Raw genomic sequence first — 15,424 nt, 5'->3', positions numbered from 1 at the left:
CTTATTTTGACCATCCATCCCTGTCTTACTCAGCTCAACCCCTGCAAAACTACAGCCAGGGCTCCCAAGGTAGTTGGTGGTCTTTTATAGCATGAAACTGGGGGCCCCACCCAGGAGTGAGAGGGGCAGGCAACAGGGGCTCAGACTAAGTATAGGGGTTGGGTAGCAGGTAGAGTTGGGCAGTAGGGTACCTGAGAACCTTTTACATATGGCAGGACTTCAGCTGAACCAAAACAGCCCCAGCCCAGGGTCCAAGTCTTGATGTGTACTGCCTGATGCTGATGCAAGGGAGGGAGAAGAGGGGCTCAAATGTGCATGTGCCCCTGTGTATGGGGAAGCATGAGCAGGAGCTAGGAAGGAGGATCTGGTGTATGCAAGTGAGAGTAGATGGGAGAAGGGACAGTGACAGGGCTCAACAAATGTCTTCTCCAAAGCACTTTAATGCATATACCAACCCACAGTCCCTGCCTGCTAGCTGAGCAAGAGAGGCCAGCCCCACCTGGAGGCTCCCATGGCTTCCCTTGTCCAGTGGGTCTAGGAGGGCTGAGCCCACACACATTCCCATCAATAGGTGAGGGGCGTGAGAATGAAGAGGCGGTCTTCCTCTTTGCGGATCCAGCGCATCAGCTTATGGATGGCACTGACGGCTGACGCCTTGGTCCCCAGGGGGCTGTAGCACATGTAGAGCTCAAAGGCACCTGTCACCTGGAGAAGGGGGCAAAGGCTGATCATCTAGGTTAGATGCCCCTTGTGGCCCTTACCTGGGACCTTCATGAAGCCCAGTTCATCCCAGGGCCACCTTACCCAGGCCAGGAGGTTCTCGTTGGGGCCTGTGTAGTAAATGGTCTTGAGTGGGCGGGAGGCATTGTGGGCACGGCTGTGCAGGTACTGGTAGAGGCCCAGCAGCCGCTCCTGCTCCTCTTCACTGGTATATGGGGCCTCAATCTCAGGGCTGCAGATAGGGGAGTGGGTTTGCAAAGGAATGACTTCCATTTGCCTTCTCTGGAGATCTAGGAACATCTGTTCCTAGCCAGGGAGACTCCTTCCCTCCATATGCTCCCCTAGGAGAGGGCACTATCTCCCTCCCACAGCAGATTCCCCAAGACAGGGCTGGCCCAACCCAACTGGAGCTCTGTCTGCTCCCACCCCTCAAGTTCATGGTGTCTTTGGTGATCCTTGGAGACACCAGTCTGAATCTAGGTGTCTAAGATAGAGTGACAGATCTGGAGTAAAGGTAAGTAAGCTCAGAGGAACCCTCTGGGCCAAAAGTGGGTAAAGGGAGAACAGAGGCCTTAACTGCTCAGCCTCTCTGTTGGGGGAAAGAATAGAGGAGGGCTCTGCATCCTGGGCTGGCCCAAAATAACTCCTAAGGCAGAGCTGCTCCAATGCAAGGGACCCAAGAAACCTCTGTTCCAGCTTCCTCCACTGGGCATACTGAACATTTCCAGGCCTCCTGGGTAATGAACTAGAGAGGTATATGCCTATGGGGTGATGGGGAATCTGGGTCCCTGGTGCCAGAGTAAAACAGACCCAGTATGCTCATCTACAGCTTCAGGGCTGTATCCCAGGGCTCAGGACCAACCAGCCTACCCCCTCCCCATGTCCCTGTCTCCCTGAAGCAGTGCCCTCAAGGCCCTCCCTCACCTGGTGAAGAGTCCAGAGCTCTTTGACTTATAGAGGAAGTGGCGCAGGTCGGGGATACCCACTTGGGCAACACTATAGTAGGGTGTGCGCAGTGCCTCCCGCAGTGCCAGGTGGGCTCCACGCTTTCGAAGGCGCTCCTGGAAGCGGCGGCGGCAGTCAGAGACGGCAAAGAAGTCCTCGCGGTCAGTAGAGACAAGCAGTAGGCAGAGGTCAGTGTCAGGCTCCAGGTAAGAGATGTGTGCATGGAAGAAGCCAGCCGCGTTGAACTTGGGCAGGCACACGGGTGTCCAGGCCTCACCCTCACGGAAGGATGAGGAGGAACTAATGAGGTTGAAGAGTAGATGCAGGTCGATGGGGTGCAGGAATTGGTCCTTGCGGCGCACAAGTGCCACGAGCTGGTTGCGGGCCAGCAGGATGGAGAAGACCAGGCTGCGTGCACGTGCCTGCTGCAGGCTGGCACTCACGGCATCCCGCACAGCTGAAGCCAGGGGCAGGCACCGTGCTGCCCCCATCAGGAAGCTGGGGTCTCGGGCCATGAGCTGCAACAAGTTGTCAGTGATGCGCTCAGAGCCTGAGAGCAGGCGCCGCAGGTCATAGTTCTGCTTCTGCTGGAATATGTGGCTCAGCTGCGCACCGGTAAGAAGGCTCAGGATCTGGTAGTAGATGTAGAGCAGCTCCTGTGCCAGTTCCTGTGCCGACTGCCGTGTGCGTGCCACTGCCACCAGCACCAGTGGGCTCCGACGAACGAACACTACCTTGTAGCCATCTGGGGGGAGCGGGAGGCAGCGGGAGGGAGGCAGGGAAGGAGTGTCAGCCTGAGCCCCAGCTCCCTCGGAGTCCCGCCTTCCCGCACAGCCCTTCATTTTCCACATCCTTTCCTTGCTCAGTGCTCTGCACACAGTAGGGGCTAATGGATGTTGAGGATAAAAACAGTAGCCCATTTCCCCCTTTCTGTGAGGACTGAGGGCCTATCCCTGCCACTTGCTTCACAGACTAGCTCCCTCTGAAACACGGGAAGCTCTTCAGAAAAACAGACATTGTCCAGCCTGAGCAAGAGAGACCCTATCTCTACTAAAAACAGAAAAAATCAGTGGGGCATCTCAGTGTGGGTCTGTAGGCCCAGCTACTTGGGAGACTGAGGCAAGAGGATTGCCCAGGAATTTGAGGTTGCAGCGAGCTACGATGATGCCATTGCACCCTACCCTGCATGGCAGAACAAGACTCCAGACCTGGTCTCAAAAAAAAGAAAAGAAAAAGAAAAAAACACATTCTTATGCTAAGCGCTAAGTCAACTAGCAAGGGCTACATGGGACTCAGGACCTAGGATTTTTTTTGTTGCCTCCCCAGGGAGATTCTCACCCTCTTCAATGGCAAAGCCTATGTTAGAGCCCTTTGGTCCTCACCATAGTCTTATCAGCCCCATGAGGCTGGCAGTGTTGTTATCCCCTGTTCAGGTGAGGACCTTGAGGCTCAGAGAGGTAGAGGGACTTACCAGCAGTCACACAGCATATTGCAGCCCTCTAGTCTGTGGGTCCAACCAAAGCTTGCTATGAATTAACCCTGACCAGGGGACCCCTCCCCATTCCCTTCTCCAGGTGGCTCACCTGCATGGATGGAGCGGATGGCATTCTTGTCTGCCTCCAGGAAGGACACCAGGGCTACCATAACACCCATAGTGCTGGAAAGTGCCTCCTCAGACCCGTAGCGGGAGTACACGGGCTTTCCTGCCTCACTCAGCACGAAGACATGCTTCTGATGCAGCCGCCATGCCTCCGTGGTATCCTCGTCATCCCCCTCAGATGTTCCCTCCCTGGGGAGCTCTGTGGCTGGTTGCCCAACTGCACCTGAGGCTTCCAACCAGTCCTCAGAGCTTTCTGGAAGCATCTCCTCCTGCAGGTCCCGGGCCACACCTGTCAGCTGGGTGCTTAGCTCGCTAAAGTCCTGGCTGATCTGGTGCATGTCTGTAGGCAGTGGTGGGGGGCTTCCAGCACCCTCCTTGGGGCTGTCCCCAGAAGCTGCCCCATCCTCTGACTCAGTCAGGTCCTCGTAGGAACGGGCATGGACGAACATGGCACCCTCCTGCCCGGCACCTGCAGGCCAAAAGCACTGGTGCTTAGAGGGGGAGCTGCTGACAGACATTCTCACCAGCAAGGTGCCTAACATGGTCACTCTAGTATGACTGCCTTTCCCTGTAGGGCCAAGGCACTGTTCCCTCCTGCCACTGTCTGCTATAAATCATGCTTCTCTGCAACTTACAGCCCACCAGTCTCCTCCCATCACACTGGAAATAAGACCCAAATCTTTCTTGGTAGCAGTGGTGGCTGGTATCTGCCTGCCTCTCTCAGTCCCATCTCACAGCCCACTCCCTTGCCCATCTCAGTCATACCTGGCTTCCATCTGTTCTTTGGAAACCCTCAACACGCCCCCAGCCTACCTCAGGAGCTCTGTATCTATTGTCTGCTGTCTCCTACCTCCCCACACGGCTGGCTGCTTGTCACACTTCAGCTCTCAGGGATGGTGTTAATTATCTCTTCACTTGACTTCCAACCCCAGGCACTCTATCTCTTAGATTTCCCTTGTGGCATTTGCCAGTTACTGTCTTTCTCTCTAATTACAATGGTACCAGCCAAGGGCAGGCACCTGATTGTTCACTGCTGTGTGCCCTGTGCCTGGAGCACCTCCCATCATACTCAGTGAGTTTCTCTCCTTGGGAGAAGGCTTCTCTACCCCACTCAGGCCCTAGCTCCTGACTGACTCCACTGTAATGGCTCTGCTAGCCTCTGGCTCCCCCAGGGCAAGGACCATGTCAATCTTCTTTTACTGACTTATTTGACAAAATAGTTTGACGTACATATTTTGAGTCTCTACTATACATTTAGCACTGTACCAAGCACTGGGGATATGACTGCCCTGTGCTCAAAGTGCTCTCATAATTTTGTGAAAGAGAGAGAAGGGCAATATATACATAAACAAATAAAATTACAAAATACCTAGTGTCCTATACAGAGCATGGTCAGAGTAGGCCTAACTTGTGAGGAGGTAACATTTAAGCTGAGAGCTCAGAAGGGGAGAAGGAGCCAGGAAGGTGGTGCCCTGTAGACAACAGAGAACAGGAGGAAAGCCCACACTGGCAGCCAGAGAGCACGGGACGAGAGGCACAACACTAAGTGGAGAAGAAGGCCAGATGCAGAGTGAGCCCTGCTCCCAGCACTTGACAAATATCCAATTAGTGACTGACAAATGCATGAATGAGTGGGGAGAAAAAAGTGGTTGGGAATCCCAATTCCCCCTGGAGCCTGCTCCAGCTGTCAGCTGGCTGGGGCTGCACACTCTGCCCATACCTGGCTCCATTCCCTGGGCCAGTCCTGGTGTGGGGCTCTCAGCTCTCTCCATACTCTGTCCATCAGAAGGAGCCAATGTGCCATCAGGACATTCACTGCTTCTCTTCCTCTGCATGTCAGCAGCCATCCTTTGGCCTCTCCTGTGGGGCAAACAAAGGCATTACCAAGGGCAAGGGGGAAGGTGCTATTGGCAGGGTCACTGGCATAATTAACAGTAGTAAGTGCAGGAAAGTGTCCTTTATCAGGATTGCACTAATTCAAATCCCTAGGGAATGGGTTCAGAATATTCCCTTTTTAAAAATTAAATATATTGTTCCTTCTCTGATTATAAAAGGAAGACATATTCATTGTAGAAAATTTGGAAAACACAGAAAAGTATTCATCAAGGCCGGGCGTGGTGGCTCACGCCTGTAATCCTAGCACTCTGGGAGGCCGAGGCGGGCGGATCGTTGGAGCTCAGGAGTTCGAGACTAGCCTGGGCAAGAGCAAGACCTTGTCTCTACTAAAAGTAGAAAGAAATTATATGGACAGCTAAAAATATATATAGAAAAAATTAGCCGGGCATGGTGGCACATGCCTGTAGTCCCAGCTACTCAGGAGGCTGAGGCAGAAGGATCGCTTGAGCCCAGGAGTTTGAGGTTGCTGTGAGCTAGGCTGATGCCACGGCACTCATTCTAGCCTGGGGAACAGAGTGAGACTCTGTCTCAAAAAAAAAAAAAGAAATGCCACCACTTTCCTACCACTCAGGATTCTTCACTGTTCATACTTCAGTATATCTCCTTCTAGTCTTTTTTTTAATGTATAGAAAACGTAAATAATTTCTTTTCAATTTTTTTTTTTTTTTTTGAGACAGAGTTGCACTCTGTTGCCCAGGCTAGAGTGCCATGGTGTCAGCCTAGCTCTCAGCAACCTCAAACTCCTGTGCTCAAGCCATCCTTCTGCCTCAGCCTCCTGAGTAGCTGGGACTACAGGCATGCGCCACCATGCCTGGCTAATTTTTTCTACGTATTTTTAGCTGTCCAGATCATTTCTTTCTATTTTTAGTAGAGACGAGGTCTCGCTCTTGCTCAGGCTGGCATAATTTTTTTAACAATAGCAGCTAACACTTATTGAGTGCCAATGTATAGTGCTAAGAAGTTTATGTGGATTAAGTTATCTAATCCTGATCACTCCTTTAGGAGGCAGGTGCTCCTACCAGGCTAGCCTTATAGATGAAAGAACTGAAGCTGAGAGAGTTTAAGTAGCTTCTCAGTGTTACTATAGGAAAGAAGCACTGGATCTGGGAATTTAAACAATTCTATATTCTGGTATCTTTCACACCACATCCTACCATGAACATTTCCCCATTCAAAACTGAGTTGACTTATATAAATAGCTCTTCTTGGTTATCTAAGTGCTTGCAGAGAAAGAAGTGAGACACAGCCAACCAGCTTGTCTTCAGGCTGGAGCCTTGCTTTTCTCTGAATATCCTTTTGTACCTTTTGAATTTGGCACAAAGGGTTGCCTTACCAATTAAAAACAACTACAGACATGACAACTCTCAGTGCCCATTTCATGGTTAGGACAGACTCAGCCTGATCTCCCAGTCCTTCCACAGCCTCAGGGTCAGGTGGAGGTGGCCACAAGTGCATGTCAGCAGTAACCAGGCTAGATGGCTCAGCAAGGCTGGTATCGAGGCTCATCCAGCCTCTAGGGTCCCTGAATGGCAGGCTGAAGGACCTTCACTTGTCAGGCAACATACAGTCCATAGGAGAGGGATACCCTCCCAGGCACTGATCCTTTAGAGAAAAGGGATCTAGCTGGATAGGCTAAAAAGGCAGTGAAAACTAGCCCAAGACTCATGAGCCAAGTACTGCAGGCAGGCCAGGGGCCCAGGAGGCACTGGTGTTAGTGTGAGCCAACCCTCCCAAAGCATGGAGTCCAGTCAGAATAACTGAGCCCTTGTCCCTTACTAGCCCTGTAGCCTTGGGCAAATGACTCTACCCCCTAAGCATGGCATGAAGTAGGTGCTCAAGAAAGTTTATGAAAAGATTTCAGACAGCATCACCATCAATAGTAGCATTCATGGGGCTCCAGTATCGAAGAACACTCTGAAAAAAAAAAAAAAAAAAAAAAAAGAACACTCTCTCTGGATCCCCGCCCCCACCCAAGCTCCTGTCAGGTAGCTCCTGTTTGTGCATCCAAAGAACTGATTTTCAACCTCTTCTTTTTGTCATCTTTGCTTTAAGCTATGGAATTCCTTCTTCAAATGAATCTTTTGCAGAAGCTCAATGTGCAGACAGGCAGGGAAGCAGGGCCTGTATCCTTATATCCGGCCTGGCAGCCACTCGTGCACTGAGCCTGAAGCACCACAGAGCAAGCAGGGGTGGGGCACCACTGGCCAACAGCATCACCTTGCACAGAGTAAAACTAAAGAGATTAGGGAAATTATTTTGGGCTTTTGTAGGCCACCAATCCCAACCATCAGGACAATCAAGAGTGATGGTTCCCAGCAAGGGTCAGAGCCCAGAAAGCCAAGGTGCAGGCTGCCTTGTCTGACAATGGGCCAGAGGAACAAAGAGGCTGCATGCCCTCAACAGGAACCTGGGGAGGCATACAAAGATGTCCCCTCTGAGACTGAGACTAAAAGCAAGAAGAGCAATCCAAAATAGCCACTGTAACACCACAGAGCCCAGAGGGGTGAGTGACAAGGAAACTAGGGCATATCTAGGTCTTCAGTAAGAAGACACAGGCCACAGGAAAACCTCATAGACCAGTAATTCACAAAGCTATCCTAAGAGCCAGAATGGGGTCTGTGCTGCTGTGTAAAGATAGTAGCCTCCAAGAGATGAGCAAGCTGCTCCTGACAGTACCAGCGTATGGCCAGGGCTTCCAGTCTTGTCTCATTGGATGCAGACCTAGATTGGCATGTGCTTTTTTCTGGGGAGAGGGTCCAGAACCACTCTTTAAATGGGAATGCCCCATATTTCTATGTCTGCTCACTTTTCCACTCCCCTAGTCAACAACTTCACACTTTTTCTCTCCTCCAGCTTCCATCATCTCCTCCCCCCATGCTCAACACTATCAGCAGATGACCATCCCTTCAACTTTGCTGAGAAGACAGAAATTATCAGAATAGAACTTCCATTGATTTCCACCACCACCTCACCCCATCTGCCAGACTGCATTCCCTCTTCTTACTAAAGATGAGCTGTCCAGGCTCTACTGAGGCTAACTCCTGCACGTGTGCACCAGATCCTAGCCCTTCTCGTCTACTCGAGCACATGGCTCCCGGATCACCGGATCATCAGTTTCCCCTTCTCCCGTATCCATCACCAATATACTGACGTTTCTTCCATCATCTAAACACCCTCCCTTGGGTGTGTTCACTTTGTGATAACTCATTGAGCTGTACATATGATTTGTGAACTTTCCTGTATGTTTGTTTTACTTCAATTAAAGTTAAAACAGATCAGACATGGTGGCTCATGTCTGTAATCCTAGCACTTTGGGAGGGCAAGGTGGGAGGGTCACTTGAGGCCAGGAGTTTGAGAGCAGCCTAGGCAACATAGTGAGACCCTGTCTCTACAAAAAATTTAAAAAATTAGCCAGGAGTGGTGGTACACACCTGTAGTCCCAGCTACTTGGGAGGCTGAGGCAGGAGGATTATGTGAGCCCAGGATTTCAAGGCTACAGTGAGTTATGATTGGGCCACTGTACTCTATCCTGGGCAACAGAGCAAGAGACCCTGTCTCTATAAAAAAAACACAAACAAGCTAAAGTCAAAACGAACTTCCCCTTAATTTGACATTCCCCCCAGATACCACCCCATTTTTCTGCTGTCCTTTATAAAAACAAACAAACCCTCTCAAAATAGTAAATAATATTTGGAGTTTGTATTAGGTATGTCAAGCTATGCTGTATAATAGATGAATGCCAAAATAGTAGAGGCTTTACACATAAAAGCTTATTTTTTGCTCACACAAAATCTACTGTGGATCTAGTAGCAATTCAGACCAGCTCCCTTCCCAAAAATGATTCAGGAATCCAGGCTACTAAGCTCTGCCATGGAACACACACCTTCCACATCACCTGGCAGGGAATGACAGAGCTGGAGGATCACATACCAGCTCTTAAATACTTCAGAGTCCAGATTGGCTAGAACTAGTGACATGGCTGGGGGGCTGGGGAATGTGGGGAGCTCACAGATATCTGGTAAATAGTAAGTGTCTCTGCCACAGCCTCTCTGCTTTTTCTCCCATTCTCTCTTAAACCCATTCCAACCAGACTTTTGCCTCCATTATTCCACTAACACTGCTCTCATCAAGGTCACCAATGACCTCCAGTACCGTTTCACTTAACCCATAGTAGCAATCAATACATTTGATTATTTCCTCTCTCTCGAAACATTTTCTCCTCTCGGCTTCTGGTACACAACTCTCCTTTCTTAGTTCTCCTCTGACCTCACGGGCTACTCCTTCTGGGTCCTCTTTGCAGTTCTTACAGTGGAGGTGCCCAGAGTTTAGTCCTTGAACTTCTTCTCTGTTTTCACTCAATCCCTTGGTGATCTCATTCAGTCTCATAGTTTTAAATTTCATCTATACATTAATGATTCAATTTTTGATTTCCAGCCCTATTATCTCTTCTGACTCACAAACACACACACATTTAACTGTCTAGTTGATGTTATCTCAAGGTTATGTGCCCAAAACTGAAGTCCTGATCATGTCCTTAAAAAGTTGCTCCTCCTAAGAGCTTGGCACAGTGGCACGCACCTGTAGTCCCAGCTACTTGGGGAACTGAGACAGGAGGATCACTTGAGCCCAGGAGTTCAAGGCTACAGTGAGCTGTGATTGTGCCACTGAACTCTAGCCTGGGCAATAGAGTGACACTCTGTTTCAAAAAACAAAAACCAATATTTATCATTTTATACAATTTCTATGGGTCAGGAATTTTGAAACAGCTTAGCTCAATGGCTCAAACTCAGGGTCTCTCATTAGGTTGTAATCATCTAAAGGCTTAACTGGGTCTAGATGATGTGCTTCCAAGATGGCTCACTCACACAACTGGCAAGAGTCGATACTGGCTGTTTACAGGAGATCTCGCAGTTCCTTGCCATGAAGTTCTTGCCATGGAGCTGCTTAAGTGTCCTCACAATATGGCTGATGGCTTTCCCTAGAGAGAGTGATTCAAGAGAACAGGACAGAAATCACAATGTCTTTTGTGACCTAACCTCAGAAGTCACACATTGTTTTTTTGTTTGTTTTTAGAGATGGGGTCTTGCCATATCACGCAGGCTGGTCTTGAACTTCTGGCCTCAAGTAATCTTCCCACCTCAGTCTCCTGAGTAGCTGGGACTACAGGCATGTATCATCGTGCCTGGCTAATTTTTTTTTTTTTTTTTTTTTTTTTTGTGTAGAGAGGGGGTCTCACTATGTTACCCAGTTTCAAACTCCTGGGCTCAAGCAGTCCTCCTGCCTCAGCCTCCCAAAGTGCTGGGATTACAGGTGTGAGTCACTGTGCCCAGCTAATGTTGCTTTAAGTTGCTAAATTTTGGGATACTTTGTTACCCAGCAATAGATAACTAATATTACAAACTTGCATTGATTGAGCTTATGTTTATATAGGAAAAAAATGTATATTTACATTGTCAAAACTTGATCTATATTTTTAACAAAGTAATGTGCATTTAAAGCCTCAAATTACATTCCAAATAGAATTGATAGAAAATCACTGAGTGCCAACAAGGGGGCTTACTTGCATCGTGGCTGTTGCATATACTAAAAGAGGCTATGATACTGAATCTTTTTTTTTTTTTCTTTCTTTTTTTTTTTTTTGAGACAGAGTCTCACTCTGTTGCCCGGGCTAGAGTGCCATGGCGTTAGCCTAGGTCACAGCAACCTCAAACTCCTGGGCTCAAGCAATCCTCCTGCCTCAGCCTCCCGAGTAGCTGGGACTACAGGCATGCACCACCATGCCCAGCTAATTTTTCTATATATATTTTTAGCTGTCCATATAATTTCTTTCTATTTTTAGTAGAGACGGGGTCTCACTCTTGCTCAGGCTGGTCTCGAACTCCTGAGCTCAAACAATCCGCCCGCCTCAGCCTCCCAAAGTGCTGGGATTACAGGTGTGAGTCACTGTGCCCAGCTAACATTGTTGCTTTAAGCTGCTAAATTTTGGGATACCTTGTTACCCAGCAATAGATAACTAATATTACAAACTTGTATTGATTGAGTTTATGTTTATATAGGAAAAAATGTATATTTACATTATCAAAATTGATCTATATTTTTAACAAAGTAATGTGCATTTAAAGCCTCAAATTACATTCCAAATAGAACTGATAGAAAATCACTGAGTGCCAACAAAGGGGCTTACTTGCATCATGGCTGTTGCATATACTAAAAGAGGCTATGATAGTGAATCAAAGTAACATATATTGTTTGAGGACTGGGACAAAATGTTGTAAGCATTCTACATCCTAATACTATAATTTATTAGGCATATATTAGTTATATATTTTCCTTGTGTTTTGGTACCATTTTAGAATATTGGGGTTTGGGGTTTGATGAGAAAAGCATCATACTTCTTATTTAAAACAATAGGAAATACACTAAGTGATTCCAGACAGACTGTCCAACTTTGATGGAACAATTTACTGATATTCAGTGGGAAACACCTATATCCAGAATCTGACCACTTCTGATCACCGCCACAACTATCATGTTGGTCCAAACCACCACTATCTCTTTAGGAGATTGTTGCAATGGTCTCCTAACCAGTCTCCCCATTTCTGCATAGCCTATCCTTCTCACAGCACTCAAAGTGGTAATTCTCTTGAAACAGAAGTCAGGTCATGTAATTCCTCTGCTCACAATTCTGTAATGGTTCCACCTCACTCAGTGAGAAAGCCAATTTCCTCACAGTGGTGTACCAGGCACACTCAGTATACCCCACACAATTACTTTGACTTCATCTGCTACCCTTTGTCCTCACTAACTTTTTCTTTTCTTTTCATTTTTTTCCTGAGACAGAGTCTTACTCTGTTGCCCTGGCTAGAATGCAGTGGTGTCATCATAGCTCACTGCAACCCTAACCCCAAATTCCTGGGCCCAAGTGATCACTTGGCCTCAGCCTCCTGAGTAGCTGGGACTACAGGCGCACACCACTACAGCCACCTAATTTTTCTTTCTCTGTGTGTTTTTTTTTTTTTTTTGCAGAGATGGAGTTTTTGCTTTTGCTCAGGCTGGTTTTGAACTTCTGACCTCAATCTTTCCTCTTGCCTCAGCCTCCCAAAGTGTTAGGATTATAGGCGTGAACCACTGCATGCAGCCTCTCCCCACTAACTCTGATTCTGCCCAGTCACACCAGCCTCATGGCTTTCCTTAAGTATCCTGAGCACTTTGACTTCAGAACTTTGCCCTTGCTGAACTTCCTCCTGCCCCCCACTTCACCTCTTCCACTGCCTAGGCTAGATATCTACATGGCTCATTTTCTCACTTCTTTCAGGTTGGTGTTCAAGTGTTACTTTACCAGAAAGGTCTTCCTGCAATACCCCTGCTCCTTACCCTTCTTGTCCTGCTTTATTTCTCTGGAAGATCACCCTGTGACCTGCCACATCTTTGGGGTTTTTTTTGTTTTTGTTTTTTTTGAGACAGAGTCTTACTCTGTCTCAATGGGTAGAGTGCAGTGGCATCATTGGAGCTCACTGTAACCTCAATCTCCTGGGCTCAAGCAATCCTCCTGCCTCAGTCTCCCGAGTAGCTGGGACTACAGGCATATGCCACCTAGCCTGGCTAATTTTTCTATTTTTAGTCTCGCTCTTGCTCAGGCTAGTCTCAAACTCCTGGCCTTAAGCAATCCTCCTGCCTTGGCCTCCCAAAGCTCTGGGATTACAGGCATGAGCCATCATACCTGGCCTCCAGATAAACATCTTTAGAAGGGAAAAAGCGAAAAATGTGTGAAGAATACCCAGCATGTCACACCTATGATATGGCCTCCAGAAACCCCTGCCTGTGGTGAAGACTTGTCCTTGGTAGTAGTCAAGTGTTTAGGAACAATGTATCTGAGGTCAGAAGGACCTGGATTAACTTGGTCTGGTTTTATAGGTCTCAATTTTCTCATCTATAAAATGAGATAATAATAGTAATGATTCTTTGGGTAATGAGAGATCAATTTGATTAACTTGTCACATGGTAGGCACTCATATACTCAGCTGCTTCCATCAGCACATTATGATTTTTCTTACTTAGCATTCACACCATGTGTGACTGCATTTCCACATGGATCCAGTAGTTTCTGCCATGTAAATCAGTATTTGGAGAGTTTGCTTAGCCTAAGATGGCCTGGGCAAACATACTTCTTCACCTTGTGAAGCCAGGTAGGTGCTGGCCTGAAGTGACCCAACTGTGATATCAGGCCAAAGAGCTGTCTATGGGCCTAGGGCTGGGAGCTCCTCCAGGCTATTCACTGGCCCTGGAGTTGCAGGAACAGACCCATTGGCTCTCTGCTGCTCCGGGAAGTCTCTCCTAAGTTGAATTCCTTGGTCTGCCACATGCCCCTGCTCTGTGGCATTGCACTTTTGGCCCAAACAAGCTCTACAACAGCTTACCCCTCTCCTAAGGGCCCACTCTCCACTGATCCTATGTGGGCTTCAGCTGACTGAGTGGTACTCAGTCAGCATGGTACCTGCATGCGGAAGAGGGGGAAGGGTCAGCTGGCCAGGGCTAGTAGATGATTCCTTCACAACAGTTCCCCTGCCACTTGAGATCATGCAGCACCTCAGCATCTTCTAGGTCAGTCTGGGGGTCCAGCCAGAAGGCCTGATGAAGCAAATAGCTCTCTGGATACTTACCCTGGACATTCAGGTACAGAAGTTGAGTGAATCACAGCAAAATCCATCCCAACCCACACTGGAGCCATAACCCATGCAGCTGAAGCTCCTAGGGGGCTGGGCCTGAAGCAGTTAAGCAAGGGAGGTGTCTTAGAACCTGCCCCAAGTTCCCCTATGGGGCCTCTTCTTAGGCAGTTTCTCTAGAAACCCCCAGGGCTAGCCACTTTTCCTAGAAGTGCCCTGCTGTGCCTGTGAGTAATGTCACCAAACAGGTTGGGTCAATCAGCCCTTCTACTGTGCCTCCCTCCCTCAGGTGTCCCAGGAGCAGGGAGGACCTTGCAAGAGCCCCTCCCTATTGGCTCCCTATCACTCTTGTTTCCTCTTCCTGCTTGGATAATGCTTCATTCTGCCTGACTCTTTGGGGAGTGGTCTATCTGGAAAGCTGATGCTAGGATACAGGATGTGTGGCAGACAAGACACAGGTGAGGCTGGGCTGTGGCTGCTTCAGCAGGATGCCTACTCCACACTGAGATCATAGCCTGGTCCTTGTCACTTCCGGGGGCCACTCCGCTCTCTAACAAAGGTTGCTCACCCTCCTGGAACAAACTTAAGCCCAGAAAGGGTGGCTCACCCAGTACAGCGGCAGCCCAGTTATCTGAGCCAGGGCACCCTTGAAAGCAAAGTCTCAAACCCCAGGGCCCTTCCAGGGGTTGCCCTGGTCACCCACGTTCACCTCTGTTGTTTTTTGAGAGGACTCTAGGAGCCGAACGTGTGTCTGTTGGCGAGGTGGGTCCTACCTGGCCACTGCCCTACTAGACATCACCCTCCCTGCCACGGGAGGGGTTCCAAGCCTCGCCCGTATTCCCCAGCTGTGGGTCAGTTGGCTTAGGGACCCCAGGGAGACCTAGTCCTCCTATCGCAAAAGGGAGCACAGATGGCAGGGACCCCCAGTCTTCAAGCCCCTCCCTCCATAGATGACAGCGCTCCAGTCTCTCGACGCCCCCAGGCCACGTGGGCTGGCAGTCAGACTCACCTGTTTCTCAGGGGGGCCCAGGACGCACAGAGGGTGCCGGTCACTGCCCTCTGCCGGACCCCTGGAGGGGTACGGCTGTCCGGCCAGGCCCAGCCTGAGGGCGCAGGTTCGCAGGGCCACGGTCGCCTACGTACACGGACATGGCCACAGAACGGGCACCGCGCCCTCCCACCGCCCTTCACCCGGTTGCCAGCGCAGGACGACAGCCTTTGCCGGCCCCTCGCGGCCAAGGCCCGGCGCCAGTCGCTCGGCCCGACCCGGCCCGACCCCGGGATGCATTGTGGGAAGTGTAGTCCGCAGCTCACAGCTGCCTGGGGCGCTGCGGGAGTGCTTCGGGCCGCCGCGGCCCGGCAGAGCCGGGGGCGGGGCCTGACCCGGCTCGGAGACTGCCTCACCCTTCGCCGTTTTCTCCCGTGTCCCGGAGGCCTGGGCGCCTCCCCGGATCCTAATGCCCCGCTCGGATCGCAGGTCTGGACCCTCCAGCCCCTCCATCCGAGCAAACTGGGAGTTTATTTCAAGGGAGAGAAAGGGACGTTGGCGTTGTTTTCTCCACTGATTTGGAAGGACAATGCAAGTTTGGGATGCTGGATA

General features: G+C 49.6%; 1 protein-coding gene across 4 annotated transcripts; it reads right to left on the bottom strand.

The window, feature by feature from the left end:
- Positions 1–420: 420 nt before the first annotated feature.
- MON1A (MON1 homolog A, secretory trafficking associated) lies at positions 421–15,182 on the bottom strand. Of its 4 annotated transcripts, none has more exons than XM_045530194.1 (7): positions 14,834–15,098; positions 10,027–10,139; positions 4,986–5,125; positions 3,249–3,734; positions 1,645–2,410; positions 805–952; positions 421–724 (listed from the first exon to the last, which is right to left on the bottom strand). In XM_045530194.1, the coding sequence occupies exons 2-7, from the start codon at positions 10,095–10,097 to the stop codon at positions 689–691; spliced, it is 1,647 nt and encodes a 548-aa protein (XP_045386150.1). In that variant the 5' UTR covers positions 10,098–10,139; positions 14,834–15,098; the 3' UTR covers positions 421–688. The 4 variants fall into 4 exon arrangements, with proteins under 4 accessions (XP_045386150.1, XP_045386147.1, XP_045386148.1 ...); XM_045530191.1 differs by having other exon boundaries at positions 421–705; XM_045530192.1 differs by lacking the exon at positions 10,027–10,139 and having other exon boundaries at positions 421–705; positions 14,834–15,182.
- Positions 15,183–15,424: the final 242 nt, after the last annotated feature.

Source organism: Lemur catta, chromosome 18 (assembly GCF_020740605.2).
Source record: "Lemur catta isolate mLemCat1 chromosome 18, mLemCat1.pri, whole genome shotgun sequence".
Lineage (NCBI taxonomy): Eukaryota > Metazoa > Chordata > Mammalia > Primates > Lemuridae > Lemur > Lemur catta.
Note: the sequence above shows the minus strand (reverse complement) of the source record. Positions and strands in the feature narration are given on the sequence as shown.

What these genes read in the sequence shown, in the direction of transcription:
- MON1A (XM_045530191.1), bottom strand. Translation starts at nt 10,097, where the DNA reads ATGGCAAGAACTTCATGGCAAGGAACTGCGAGATCTCCTGTAAACAGC. An exon ending in AGCTCTGGACTCTTCACCAG is followed by an intron (nt 953 to 1,644) that starts GTGAGGGAGGGC and finishes CCCTATCTGCAG; the next exon opens with CCCTGAGATTGAGGCCCCAT. An exon ending in ACGAGAACCTCCTGGCCTGG is followed by an intron (nt 706 to 804) that starts GTAAGGTGGCCC and finishes CCCCTTCTCCAG; the next exon opens with GTGACAGGTGCCTTTGAGCT.